The sequence below is a fragment of the Haliotis rufescens genome, unplaced genomic scaffold, assembly GCF_023055435.1.
Source record: "Haliotis rufescens isolate VD_foot unplaced genomic scaffold, xgHalRufe1.0.p SCAF_12, whole genome shotgun sequence".
NCBI classification, from domain to species: Eukaryota; Metazoa; Mollusca; class Gastropoda; order Lepetellida; family Haliotidae; genus Haliotis; species Haliotis rufescens.
The window spans coordinates 24,966,654-24,982,020 of record NW_025963802.1 but is presented as its reverse complement, the minus strand read 5'-3'; the positions used below and the strand labels follow the sequence as shown (position 1 = coordinate 24,982,020).

Genomic DNA, 15,367 nt, shown 5'->3' with positions numbered 1-15,367 from the left:
TTATCAACTCGTATAGCGTTTCCACTGCAAATCGACACACTGGTTGACCAGCCAGTGTTTGTACCCTTCGTCATCACTCGTTCAGTCGTGTCGAACTGGTCAACGTACTGTTGAAGCAAGTCATGCAAAAAAAATCTTGAATAGCCTTATAAGAGTATTGAACAATATGTCACAATTAAGTTATTTGTCGAATATACGGTTGTGTAACCCATCATTTTGAACCCAAGGATGGATCTTTCAGTCATTTAAATTTATCGATGTTGACACAACCCTTTAATGACGATTGTACGATAAAGCCTATACCAACCATCCCTAACTTAACAGTTTTGTACGTTTGTCATCATACACAGTATTTCTCGAATTGTATGTGTGAAACGCAAGCTCAACTGACAAAGATCATTTCTAGTCAATTGGCGTCTTGGACACTACGGTAGTAAGGTTATTCCAATTTACGTAAGAATTTATTACATTTTACCGCAAGTAGAGATTATTACAATTCACGTCAATTTTTATTACAATTTGCGTATTACAATTTACGTCAAAATTATTACAATTTGCTGCAAGTATTACAATTTACCTTTTTATTACAATTTACCTCGTAACAGCCACTTTGCAATGGAACTAAACTTCCTTCAGAACATGTGCCAATTGAACACTTTCAGCATCATTCACCAAGTTTATTACACTTTGCAACTTTATTACAAAACGGGTTGCTATGTGCATTTCACTTTGTAATAAGACTCTCAACCCGTTTTGTAATAATTATTACACTTTGAAATGATTCCAATGTTAGGTCAACTTTTCATCCAAAGTAGATATGATGCCCACCAATTTTAACGTAAAGACCGTTTGTGTTCCTGATTGAACTTATAAGCAAGTTATGGGTGCCAATTGAACACTTTCAGCATCATTCACCAAGTTTATTACACTTTGCAACTTTATTACAAAACGGGTTGCTATGTGCATTTCACTTTGTAATAAGACTCTCAACCCGTTTTGTAATAATTATTACACTTTGCAACTTTATTACAAAACGGGTTGTAACAAAGCTCGCTGGGAAAGCCGCGTCTGCACTTCCCGGTATAATAGGGAGTATAGTTTCCTGGCTCTTGAATTTATTAGCTAAGACCACAACTTGGCTTAGTCAAAACTTGTGGGCACTGATCATAGCAATTGCGGGGCTGTTGTACGTATCCGCTAAAGACTATTTAACCAAATCATGAGTAAACCAGCCATGACTCCACCGACTACAAGCGCTGTTTTTTCATCGATATGTTGTTGATTTTTAGCCGCAGTATGCGGTGGCACTTGTGGTTGTGCGTTTGTAGATGGTTGAGCAGATATCTGTGGCTTGACTTTTCCCGTTTCGCCTGTGTTTGTTTGCGTTATTAATTCAGTGTTAATATCTGAATTTATACCTGGTTTTTGTTGTTCGGTAGCAATAACAATTTTATTATTATAGCCTATCACTTGACCGATCTTAAGTTCCATATTACTCGGAGACATGTATAGTCCCAGCGCATAAACGTAGTCTACTTTGGATTGAGCGTACTGTAATACATCTTGATAATGTTTTATAGAAAATGGTATGTCAACTGGTGAATTAATAGCATCCTCCACGTTTGCGACAAACTGTTTTTGTGCATCGAGCGCCGTCCCAGAACCAATAATGGACGTTCGTGTTTGCGATTGTGCACAGAGAATTGCCCATACATAAGTTCTTATTGATTCCTTTTTATATCTTACAACTCCTGGGTTAGTAAAATTATTTTCTGTTTTATCATTAAGAAATTCATTCCAAGCGTTTGCGGTATCGTTAAGTTGCACAAATTTTGTAACAATATAAGCCAAACCACCCTTAAAACTCATAAGAGAACCTCTCCAATCGTTACTCGAAAGTTCCCAGCCATGATTAAGATTATGCAATCTTACAAAAAGATTGTTTTTCTGTAACAACTTAAATGGATCGAATGGTTGATGAGTTTTTTTAACTAAATCATCGCTTTCTTCTTTAAAAGTTTTTTGTCCGCTGTACGGAACACCTAGACCATGGTTAATTCCTTTAATATGCCAATCTTTACTCGTAGAAATATTAAATTCCTGACAAATACGTTCATACGCGAACCTATTGTACGGATTATTTGATGCATTCCATGCTCGATCCCGCAGTAATGGAGCACTAATTTCTTTAAGTATACGTCTAATCTGATAGTATACGTGAAATAATAAAACAGTTCAAATCCTGGAGCATAAAGAGATACGCCACATCCCGTTGTGACACACCATATGGCAAAGTTTAACTGATTCTGCCAAAATTGCATAGGATTGTGAAACCAATCGTGCACCATTTTATCACTAGTTGCCGTGACCCTGTACTTTTCAAAGATATCAGGGAATTTAACGAAAAACTCAGCACCAGAGGCACTTACTAAAATCGACTGATTAATAATGTAAATTGATTTCATATTTAAGTTATGATATAGTATCATTGTATATTTAATATGTATGTTACACTCCCTGGAATAACAAATGGTCAGTCTATTCAACTGCTTCATACTATCGATAACTCGGCTGAACAACTTGAAGTCGCTATCTGTGATGTAACGTATTCCCTGCGGTGGACCAATATAAATGCTGTGAGAAATAATAATAAGATAACTATATTAAATAGCAATGGTATTGACAAATACATTATTATACCTGATGGGTATTACAGCGTATGCTCACTCAATGATGAAATTTTTAAGCCTAATGGAATTAGTCTCACACAAAATGAGTCGAATGGGATACTGATTTTAAGCGTTGGAGAAAAGGGTGTAATTCTTTACGAGAACTTAGCAATTACACTTGGATTTGAAAGCGGAATGATAGCAATGGCACCCAACGAAACATGGTATGGAGATACATTACCCCATTTAGTTCCCTATAAAGAGTTGTGCATCCATCTTGATCAAATAAGCACGACGGATAATATTCAACTAGAAAGTCCTTCAACTCTGCTCAGATCTGTTCCAGTGAAAGATGGAAAATATAATAGCGGTAGAACGGACTCTTTCTCATCATTACAATATAAAAAATTGAAGCGTGGTATTATTTCAGACCTCAAAATTTCTGTATTAGATGTAAAACACCAACCTGTACATATAGGATACTTAAGTGTAACACTCCATATTATAAATAATGGTTGATTCATCAGACCCTGGAACACTCAGACAATGTAATACAATTGCGCTTTCCGATCTCGGAGACACAGAAGGATTCGGTAGACCCGGTACCGATGGAAAGTTATACGCTTTACACTTACAAGATAATGTATACAAGCGGAAAGAAGTTACGTTCTCAGGTAATCTAGAAGATTTAAGCGATGTCGACATTGTTACTAGACTCCTTAAAAAAAACACTTTGTACAATCTTACTCACAACGATGATAATAAATGGACTATGGTCGTAGCAAACATCAAGTGGCTACTGAATATCGTCATTACCCCACCGTATGTGATGATGGGTAAAGCACATAATTTAACTAAGATAATAAATAGTGGGATCGTACTCGCGGCTTATATCCCATCAAAACGAAAAAGTGTGTTAGTCTCTCCCCTGCCAGAAAACCCAGGTCATATGTTATATAGTCATCAAGCAGTAAAAAATGTTAGTTTAAATTTGGTTACTGAATTCAATGATATTAAACAGAACTTGAGTGCAATACCTAATCTTTCTACGCTTATTATTGAAGTCTTGTTCGGAGATGTACCGGAAGATGCCTTCGAAATATTACCAGGACTATCGATTAAATGGCAAAAGAAACACGAGCGTCAACGTTGCAGTATTATTCATATTGGAGCTTCACCCGTTGCAACCCTTGAGGGGGTACAAATTATTAAAAGTGACAGCATTTCTCTTACTAAGATATTCTTGCCGTATAATATTCATTTAATAAGGTTGATGTATACTCTCAAAACATTTAAGCAAGATCAATTAAAGACTATTATATGACCGTAATATACACTATGAGTTTATATCCGGCGCTCGATGAAAAGATGGATACTGTTGATGGATTTCCATTACATCAAATAAGCGACATAAAACATCGAATAGAAAAGGAGAGGGAGTTTAGACTTGGATTGTATAAAAAGTATCGCAGAGCTGTGAATGCTCTGGACGGAGTTGACACCGCGCTTGCGACAGCTGGCATGGGACTCGGTGTAGCCGGTGTTGGTTTATTATCAACTATAATCGCCGCGCCTATCGTACTTGGTATGGAAATAGCTGCCAGAGTCTCAGGACTGGCAGGAATAACGATAAAATTCATTTCTCGTAGGTTGCAAAAGAAAGCATTAAAACACGATAATATTCGGATACTCGCCGAAGCAAAGTTGAACAGCATTGAGGATCATATTTCAACAGCAATGGCTGATTGTAAGATCTCCGAGGAGGAGTTTTGTTTAGTGCTGTCGGAACTCACCAAATACAACGTAATGAAGCAGGAGATTCGATCAAAATCTCGTAAGACCAGTGGTATTAGCGAAGATGAGAAAAAAAAGTTTATAGAACAGGGGAGGCAACAAGAGCATCAATTATTCCGTGCCAAAACCAAAGAACTGGTTGGAGATTAAAAATAGATTGCTTACTATCATTAGATCACATTTAGACAAATGCTTACATAAATATATAATAATGGAGAATTACAAAGCAAAAAAAAAAGAACTCGAAAAAGCTATCAAAACATTTATGTTCAGGGACAAAATTATTAAAAGGAAAGAATTACCACAAGGTATATATTATATCAGTGATGTCAAACCAACCAAATACGGTCATCAATTACCAAGAAGAGTATATAGTCTGGTCTACTTGTAAAATGAACGAAGAACTTAGTAAAAATGTTGGGTATCTCATCATCGTTTTTGTACTAATGGAAGCATCGATTGACTCCAGGTGGTAGTGAGCTAGAGCCAATTTAACTTAATCTCATGATTATCATTGAATCGCATCATCATTTTTGCATAAAAAATGCCACCTGTAGTGGTGGTATAGGTATATAAATCCGGCTCCAGTGGAAGTGAGCCAGAATCACCATTACTTATACTACTCACCTTATGTGGTCTATTTTATACATACAGGTACTGCTTCCAACCTGTTTTTCCTTTGTATGCAATCACAGTATCACAACTTCCTCAGCTGGTGTGTATAAAAGTCCCCCTGTCATCATGAAGAAAGAAATATAAAGATATCTGTCTTTCCTTGAATACTCTTTGTCTAAGTGCCAGAAATGTCAGTGTCATAAAAAAGATTTAAAAAATGATTTTCATAAGGACTTTTCTTAGATAGACCTAAGTCAAACCATGTGACAAGTTAGGTAGAATTACAACTTTATAAGCCCTCATTTCTGAGGTGTCCTATTTTTCACATTTTTACATATTTTTAGGATAAAGCGTGATCCGCATAGATCTGCCTGTTTTGTTATGTAAAACAAATTTTTGTCTTAAAGTGAAAAAAGGAATCATTCAGACGAATTTTTTTTATCCCATTCATTCACGAAAACCAGTTGAAATGTACAGTGGTGACTTTTGTGCCCAAAATTTCTAGTGATTTGGTACCCTAATGGGTATGTGATTTTGTATATCTACCTAGAATTATTTCAAAGATATACATTAATTTTGGTGTCTTAAACTTAACATAATATCACTTTCCTATCAAAACAATACATTCTAACTTAGGTTTAACCAACTTAACTGGCCTTTTCTTCAGTGACAAGACGTCAATTTCTCTCAAAACTAAACAATCAATTTCAAGGATCACAGTCATCATCATATTATGAACTTGATGAAATATTGTATTATGTGTTCTGTTAATCTACATGAAATATATACATAAATATAATTATAGATCTATTGTCTTATTTTCTTAGGTACAAATTCACAAAGTATTTTGGGTACAATTTAATTTGTTTTGGGTACAAAATCACATATCTATATATATTTACACTACCTCGTCATGTACCAAAATTTTAATCGGTTCAGAGGACGGGAGGTTCTCATAAAGTTTTCAACAACATCTTTAATATTTTAAATTGTTCTTTTTTTGTAATGTGAGACCAATAACAATATTATGTTGTTATTATTATGGCATATCAATACGTTATATCGCTCACCGTTGCGTTCGTTTTAAAAAAATATTTTAAAATTATAATCATCGAGCGTGAAATCCATTACGGTTTCGGATTTAGACTTACACATTTGATGGCGACAATCACGAAGAAATATGAAACAAATAGGAGTGAAGACTGCTCTCCCGATCAATAAATAGTACATAGTTGACGAAAAATAGTAAATCATGTATTTTCTTTTGAATTTGAATCTATTTTCGGAATTTCTTTATGATAGCTTACCAACTTTTGCATATTTTGCTTCCATGTGTCACATGCGGTACGTGCTTCCGGTTTCAGAAATGATAGCTAAAATTGCAAGCATTTTGATTATTTCTCGTAAACTGCATTATTTCGCTATTGAATGGTTTACCTAGAATGTGTATCAGTTCAGATTTTGCGTATCATCCAATATTTGTCATTTTTCGCAGTGTATGTTGACTTTGTTCAACTCAACAAATCGCGAGTTAGGCCACGCCCAAACGTATCACTGACGTTTGTTGGCTTGTCAATGTGTCCGAAAGTTTATCAAACGAAATCATTTGCAAACTCTTTAAAAAAAATAGTTTTTTTACAAAGATTTATACATACGTGTCAATAATTCTAGAAAATAAAGTAAGATGTAACAAAATGATTGTAATAGTCTAACGGGATAACTATGCATGTTGAGTTGTTTGTTTACCGCCGTTGCCATGATCGTACAAGTTCCATCCAATCGATGATATTACGATTCAGATTGTTTTTGTTTACAATTAGTTACACCGAAAGTTGCTAATTTTTAGAAATTAAGGAATATGAGTGTTTTCCTTTCGACAGCAAACAAAAAAATTTATGATCGAATAGGAAAAATGATGAAATTATGAAGAAAATATCAGACTGCATGCTGCTCAACGTGAAGTGCCAAAAGTCAACAATGGCCGTTTCTGGTAGTTGTGTGCCGAGAAGTTTGGCCGAAACTTTTTTAACTCGCGATATTTTCTTTTTGAGGTATATAAATGACTGAAAGTTTTGCTATTGAGCAAGCTAAGCATTTATGCATGTCATACGTAATTTAAATGTTACGCAAAGCCTTCTTGGTAAATATATATGGCGAGTTTTATTTTGGGGTGTCGTTATGCTATTCGCCTGTCGATTGGTTCGACATTAGATGCACGGGAAGTGACACCTCTGTCGAATGGGTTCGACGTTAGCGTGCAGAGCTTTAATCAAGCTTATATAATTTCAACAACTATTAAAACATTGCCAATAGACTGAAATGTTAGCACAATTTTTTATGTTAAAAGTTAATTATTTACATTTAAATATATATATTGTTTTGAAACTAGTGTCTATTTCATTTACTCAATTATATTACCACCTCTTAACACCTGACACATAAAAATTGGAAAGCCAAATGTATAGACAAAGATAAAACTCTATGGAAAAATGTGTCGCTGTAATGAGACAGACGTTAGCTGAATGTGAACATTAGCTGATGCAAGTCAGTGATTTAAATCACTCACTGTGCATGACACCATCTGTATTACCAACTGTAATTCATACTGCACAATTCTGTTATCCATGTACTTTGTAATGTTGGTTTGTCATGTTTTCACACATAACATTGTCTGATGGGGAACAAGTCATCTTTGCAGGTTATGGAAAGGGGGTAAGTGTTGATGAATGAGTATATGTGTCATATATTGAAAATGAGTAGTACAAACACCTACAACTGTTTTGTTTCAGGTCCAAAACTATACACAGGTATGTTATACACTTACAAATCTTTACTATCTATAAGTATACTGAACAACAAAAGTTCCTGTGACATTGAACGTGATTTAATGCAAAGTTATGTTTTTTACTAAATCTGAAACAATTTCAGTTTGCAACAGGTAAAAGAATCCTGTAAGTGTTCAAATGGTTTAATTTGCCACACTGACTTCAGAAAATGCGTGATTTCATTAAAAAACATGAACATGTCAAAATGTCAATTTACAAATCAATAGCGTGTGTGTCCACCTCTGGTTGCGTGGCAAGCAACACATCTTCATCTCATGGAATGGACCACGCGTCGCACAAAGTCCTTTGGGATATCTGTCCATATCTGCTGGTGCATGTTTCTAAGTTCCTGGAGTGTCTGTGGAACACGTGGTTGACGTCGAAGGCGTTGATCCATCTCATCCCACATTAGCTCGATTGGTGAGAGATCAGGGGAGCGAGCCGGGCAGGGGATGACATTCACGTTGTTTTGCTAAAGAGAATCCTGAACAAGTCGGGCAATATGAGGCCTGGCGTTGTCATGTTGAAAGGTAATACCTGGGCCATGACGACGCAAAAACGGTAGAACAACAGGGCCGATGATCCGTTGCGGTAGCGCTGTCCATTGAGATTTCCCTCTACCACTATCAAACGGGTCCCCTGTCTTGCTGACCCCATACCATAATGCTGCTGCCCCCGAACCATGACACAATGATTGACGTAACGTTCACCTCGACGTCAGTACACTCGAATCCGTCCATCGCTGTGGCTGAGGTGAAAACGAGACTCGTCAGTGAATAGAACTTGTCCCCACTGCATGGCCATCCAGCTTAGACGCTGTCTGTACCACTGTAGACGTGCTTGACCGTGGTTTCCTATCAAAATGGGACGTCTGGCGGGACGTCTGGCGGGTCTTCTGGCGACAATCTCTGCACATCTGAGGTGACGACGTATGGTTCGTGAAGATATTCATCGAAGGCCACGGATGCTTCTTGCAGTCACTGTTGCTGGTTGGAATCGATTTTGTAGGTGTGTTGTTCGAATCCAGTTGTCTTGTCGATTATTGGTTACGCGTGGCCTGCCACTCCGAGGATGGTCTCTGACTGCATTCGTCTATTGCCAACGTTGCCATCAACACCAAATGGTGTTTCTGTGGACGTTAAATTGTCTTGCAACATCACGTTGACTTGATCCTGCTTCAAGCATACCAATTGCTTGCAGACACTCATTTCGTAATGTTGAATAATTGCGTAATTTTGTTGTTTTTCAGAGTGGTTGTCAGCACAATGCTAAACAATGCATATGGAATCCCATTAATGCACATGTTTTTATACCCATTCTTGGGTAGTGAAATGCATGGGGCTTGCATAAAAGTCAACTTTTGGAAGGAATGCATGCTTTTCTGTAGCAGTTGCGTTTTTGTGACTTGATTCCATACATGTACTACAATATTGAAAACCAAGCTTTACTTGTTTGAAAAATACACTAAAATATTGGTGTCACAGGAACTTTTGTTGTTGAGTATGTAAAGTACACTGTAAAGATATTTTGTTCCCTTTTAGCTCATATGACTGAAAGTCAAGTGAGCCTCAGTCAGGATGTTTTTGTCTGGTCCCGGGACACCTAGCTATATCAAGACCTGGTCCTTGAACATGCTCTGATTTCTGTCAAATGTTTTTCCTCTGATTGTAAACATCATCTGAGAAACCACTTATCCAATAAAGAAGAAACTTCACATGCTTGCTCCTACCAATAATTTCACCTAAATTTGTACAATAGTTTTTTTGTTAGTATTATTTGTATGGCCTGCACAATCGCCTCATAGCCAAAATATTGAATATACCATAATTCTTACATAACAAATCTTCTGTTATATCATAGCCAGAAATCCTGTATTTTGGTCATTATCTTACTATAAAATGTTCAAATTTTCAATAGTATCTTGCTACCCACATTTCATGTGCTTGTGTCAACTACAAAATTTGTAATAGCATGTTAGCTTGTTGTCGTACTGTAATTCTATCTTCAATTTAACATGTTCTCATAAAACTAGATAGTTTTTATCGTGGATACTTAGCTGCTAGATGGCATCTCCTTCGTCAGCTTGTAAGAAGAGTGGACACTGAGATCGCTGTAGACCATCACTCGTCCTGGGAGAAGTGCTGATCTAAGTAGTGTACAGACAATGCCAGGTGCTCCCAGTGTACATCCCTTTCATAATAGTTTTTTTCGCCTGGACGAAAGGAAGGAAGCGGCTAAGAAGACGGTGGAGGCATGCTCATGGCTATTAAGTAAAGAACTCCATCCTGAGACTCAGTAAGACAATCCTAGAACTAGATTATGACGGACACCAGCATGGGCACCGCACAGTAATGCCGGGTTGCTGAAGTTGGAAGACTGGACTCAGAACTTTTATCCACTGCAGGCTGAGGAGGGGGGGAAACTTGTATTGTCACCAGGTGACATGCAGTGAGTGAATGCATTGGGTTTTCTGCTGCTTTTAAGAGTATTCCAGTCACATCAAGGCATGTCAGTTTCATGTTGGAGGAAGCCAGAAGTGATGCAGGTCTCAAATATTTACCCCTTTGATGAAACCCATTAGCAGGTGTATTGTGGACACAAACCTAGAAACATAATCAGGGTGGGCTGGGATTAAAAACCACAATCATAGGTTTTGGGTGTGCTCAAGGGATGCAACTATAGACAGCAAATGACCCCTGGTGACATGGAACAGAGACCACTTGAGGACTCTGCTTCACAGTCGTCAGTCACTGCATGGCTAAGCAAGGAATAGTGTGCTCCCAGAACAGTTACCCACAATGGACAACAGGCCACCATAGTCATTGCAGTTACACAACCTGGGTGTGTCGACTTGATTGAGGTCACAATCAGACCCTTGACTATTATGTGCCTAATGGGATCAAGTCAGCGCAATACTCCTAACCTGGACATAGTTTCCAGCTTGGACACAGCTCACAGGTCACACCTACTAACCAAGACTGGACTCAGACCAAAGGGATGAAGAGAACTTAGATTCCAATTCATCTTCAATGGCTAACTACAAACCGTGCCACTTCTTTTTTCTTTTTTGAGCAACCAACATGCAGCATATATTGGAACTTACATGACCGGTTTATGACAGGAGTATGTGAAGTTATCTGACCTCAAGAGGAATCTTACAGGTTACAGAGACAATATTTCCTGACAAAGGTTTGACTGTAAAGGCAGTTACGAAACTAACCTGCCTCTATCTGAACACGATCGGCTATTTCTGAGGTAAGAAGCCAGGACTATATTTGACCCGTCAACTTCTGCTGAATATTAACATAAGATCTGAAAAGTGCTTGTGTGCCACTAGATGTTCCTCCGACTTTAAAAGGATATAGGGATGTAGAACATTAAATTTTCTAGCCGATGCTGTAACTTTAATTGTAAATATTAAACTTTTTGAAATGGATTTGTATTCATATAAATAACATTATACATTTGATAAAAAAAATAGCTTGCTGTACATGAAGGAAATTGATTTTCCTCTGTGATGTCAAAAGACGACAGTGGGTATATGCATGCATAAAGAAAAGTGAGTGAGTGAGTATGGTTTTACACCGCTTTTAGCAATATTCCAGCAATATCACGGCACCACAAATGGGCTTCACCCATTGTACCCATGTCGGGAATCGAACCTGGGTCTTCGGCGTGACGAGGGAACGCAGTGACCACTCGGCTACCCGACCGCCCCTCATAAAAAAAAGAGGCGTAACTGCTATGGTTGGAACTAATCCATTATAACTCACCTCACTTGGTGGGAATTTACTGTGGATAATGACAGTATATTTCATACTATTTTGATCACAAGGAACCAAACTATTCCTTCACAAATATTGATATTGAAACCATATATGTTTTTGTGTTATACGAGATCTGGTCAAAAGATCTCAGCCTGACTAACTTTCAACTATGGGCCAACAAAGTGAACTAGTCAATGTAGTACATTGTTTGAATAGTTCATTGCAAGTGTATTTGGTCTGTTGAAGCGCTTTGTATAGTAGTGACAGTCAGTTGAATGTGATAGGGCTACAAATGGACACAGAAATGGTTAAGAATGAGAATCAAGTTTTTGACTTTAGAGAACAGTACTCCCAACGAAATTCATTACAGCGTGTCACAAGTGCCCTAGCTTTCCACTGTTATATGTTGGGCAGCTATGTTTAAGGCTGGGAGAACAAAACTTGATGACCCCAGTTCTGGACGTCCCTCAACTTCAATCAATGAAGATTCAATAAATGAGATAGAAAAACTTATACTGTCAGATAGACTTATTACCATTGGTAACTTGAGGAAGACACAGGTGATGAAACATGGGTCTACCACTATCCATGGAATGGCACAATTCCACTTCTCTGGTACCAAAGAAATTCAAGTCGTCAAGATCAGTGACGAAAGTTATGGGCACTGTATTCTGTGATGCAAAGGGTGTGATCCTTGTTGATTACGTAGAAAGTCAAAAGACTATTACCAGTGCCTACTTTGCAGATTTGCTTCATCCCCAGAGAGATTCTATCAAAGAAAAGCGGTGAGGAATGCTGACTGTTTCGAGTACTTTTTCATAAGAATGCCTCTTCTCACACCTGTCGACTTGTAAAGGGTGATGTGCGACATTGTGGGTTCGAAGAGCTTCTTCAGTCTCCATACTTGCCAGACATGGCACCAAATCATTTCCACCTGTTTCCTAAACTGGAAGAACAACTTCATGGAAAGCGCTATGATGATAACGATGACCTCAAAGCTACTGTGAATGGGTAATTGAGGGTGGCTTCAGAAATATTCCAGACTGGAATTGTAAAGCTTCACCATCAATATGAGAATTGTATTGAAAAGCAGGGAGATTACATGGACAAATAAAATTAATTGTTGGTTTTGTTTGTTAGGCTTAGAACTTTTTGACCAGCCCTCGTATCATGGGCATTCAATATGAACATAGGTTTTGTAATAATGCTTAATGCTTAAAAATATAAAAACTGTAAAAAACGCTTAGATGGCAGTTATTCATTCAATACACATTAATACTTAAAGTATTAAAATAAAATATCCTTGCAATGTTCTTGTGAGTGAGTTCAAATTAAAAATCATGTAGGCCATATTTCAGCCATATTGTGACTTAAGCAAGTTATTCAATGGCACTCACTTCTTAAAAAAAATGTCTTTGAAAGAACAGTATAATATCTAGCAATATATCACAAATTAACTTAAAACTTGTTATAGAACAAAAAAATGTCTTACTATGAGACAACGATACAATATATATAAATGGGCTAAAGATCGCTCAGGTTCCCTGACCGTCACTGGATTATCTGGTTATCCATGTGACCATCGCACTAACTCATCACTGTACGGTTTTCACTACGGTGATACTCCGTGCATGTTCACAGTTGATCATCCAAGTCGTCTGGATTCTGTTATGCACAAGATTACATTACAGCCTCCCTGTGACACTCTATTACCTAAGTCATGATAGATTGGTTGGTTGGTTGGTTGGTTGGTTTGTTGTTTAACGCCGCACTCAGCTATATGACGGCGGTCTGTAAATAATCGATCATGAGCATCGATCCAAGCAATTGGAATCGATGACATGCATCAACCAAGTCAGCGAGTCTGACCACCCAATCCCGTTAATCGCCTTTTACGACAAGCATTGGTTGCTGAAGACCTATTCTACCCCGGAATCTTCACGGGTCAAGTCATGATAGAAGACGACCCTCACAGGGAACACGTGGATCTTCTTGAATACGTGGACTCTCAGTATCCACATGGCTCCTGCCCAGGGGTCTCCTTCCCCCTACAGACTCCAATCAGGATTATGTGGAATGACATTTTTCCATTCCATATGCTTCAGACAATTTTCCAAAACTTCAGCATGACGACTGACTTCCTCTACTCAGAAAGTTAAAATTTGTATCAAACACACGACCTACTATTCCGGGTTGCAACAATATAAGGACATTGGAAGAATTGTCCAAACAGAAGTGGGCTATGGAGTCCCTGTTTGAAACACGCTCAGACCACACACCCTGTCAAGAAGATGTAAAGGGGACAGTCAAAGGACGAGTCTGGTCTATTGTTAACCACTAACAAAACTGCACAGAACATGCGACGGTGCACACAGCATGGCCTCAACAAGACAGTAACCATGCCTTACCCAGCCAAGGTTCTTGACCGCCAATCTCTATGCGCTACTCAAAACCATCACTCTATGCATCCTGGCTACCTTATGGACCCCTCAGTGACTAACAAGTTGTCTTTCTTTACTGGACCATCCCAGCCACTGTACAGACGCTGCACAGACTCTGCTGCTCACACGTCACGGGACCCTGTTCCAGATTCTACGAGTAGCATGTCATTTTCATTATCGACAAGGGAACTGCACAGAATTCACAAAAGCCCCTGGGTTCTGCCACCATAACCATTAAGCATGCAGAGCTCATCGTCGGTGGTTTATTGAAGTCAACCTACCTGTCTAAGTACCGTTAGCAACACCATGACATCGCCATATCCACATCCTAACCTCATACCAGTGTTTTGGTTCCATTAGACATTAAATCGCATAAGAACCACATGGATCCCATAGACCTTAACAGCATCACTTGTCACCATACCTTTTTTACCTGTGACCCTGTGTTTCGGAGTCGGATATGTGCGTATAGTATTATTCAAATGCATATATTTCCCATGATGGGATTGTCAAGCTGGCCATTTCTTTGCTGAATTATTTTAATTATTGAAGGACAGGATGCCCCTCCTATTCTGAACTCGTGTTCAGCGCATGAGATCCCAGCTTTGGCTTCAAGTCTAGTGCCATGGGCTTGTTTCCGTTGTAGGATGCCAGTGAGCTTTTCACAACACCTTCACTCACCTCTACTTTAGTCAGATGTTCATTGTATATATCCAATACTGTTCAGGCATCATAGATGACCCCATATAGACCGGTAGTGACGTCATATTGGCATAAAGAGAACTGGAAATGTCAGATGGGGTCACATACTTTAAAATGGTAGGGAAATGGTCACTTCCTCAAAGGTCATCTTGGACCAACCATTCAAAGACATACCTGAGTCTGTAATTGACAAATCTATAGAAAAGTAAATACTTGGAAATCAAAGATGAATATATTTTTGGGGATGAAGTTTGAACTACACATTTTTGGAACTAACATTTTTGCTTCTTGGATTGAGGTGTTATTTGTATGTGTAGTTTTTAAGTTTTTCGATTCCTGAAGAAAATGTGGACATGATGTGGACGATGTGCTCACCACTGCAGATGGCACACTTGATGGTGCATGTGCACTCTGAGCTCTCATGAACACCACAGCGGAAGCATGCTGCATTGTTATGGCAAACCTTGGTACCATGTCCAAACTTTTGGCATTAGTAATACTGGAATGGATAAGGTATGTAGACCTCCACTCTGATGTTGAAGTACAGTAACCGT

General features: G+C 38.2%; 1 protein-coding gene across 7 annotated transcripts in view; it reads left to right on the top strand.

The window, feature by feature from the left end:
• LOC124113358 (prominin-1-like) overlaps window positions 1-15,367 on the top strand; it is a 589,013-nt gene that overhangs the window by 510,909 nt on the left and 62,737 nt on the right. For 6 of the 7 annotated variants that reach the window (XM_046473653.2, XM_046473656.2, XM_048393445.1 and 3 more), the window contains one exon: window positions 7,868-7,885. The exons of the other annotated variant lie outside the window; for it this stretch is intronic. In XM_046473653.2, the coding sequence (XP_046329609.2) occupies window positions 7,868-7,885 (18 nt within the window). The remainder of the gene's footprint in view (window positions 1-7,867; window positions 7,886-15,367) is intronic. 7 annotated transcript variants of the gene reach the window in all.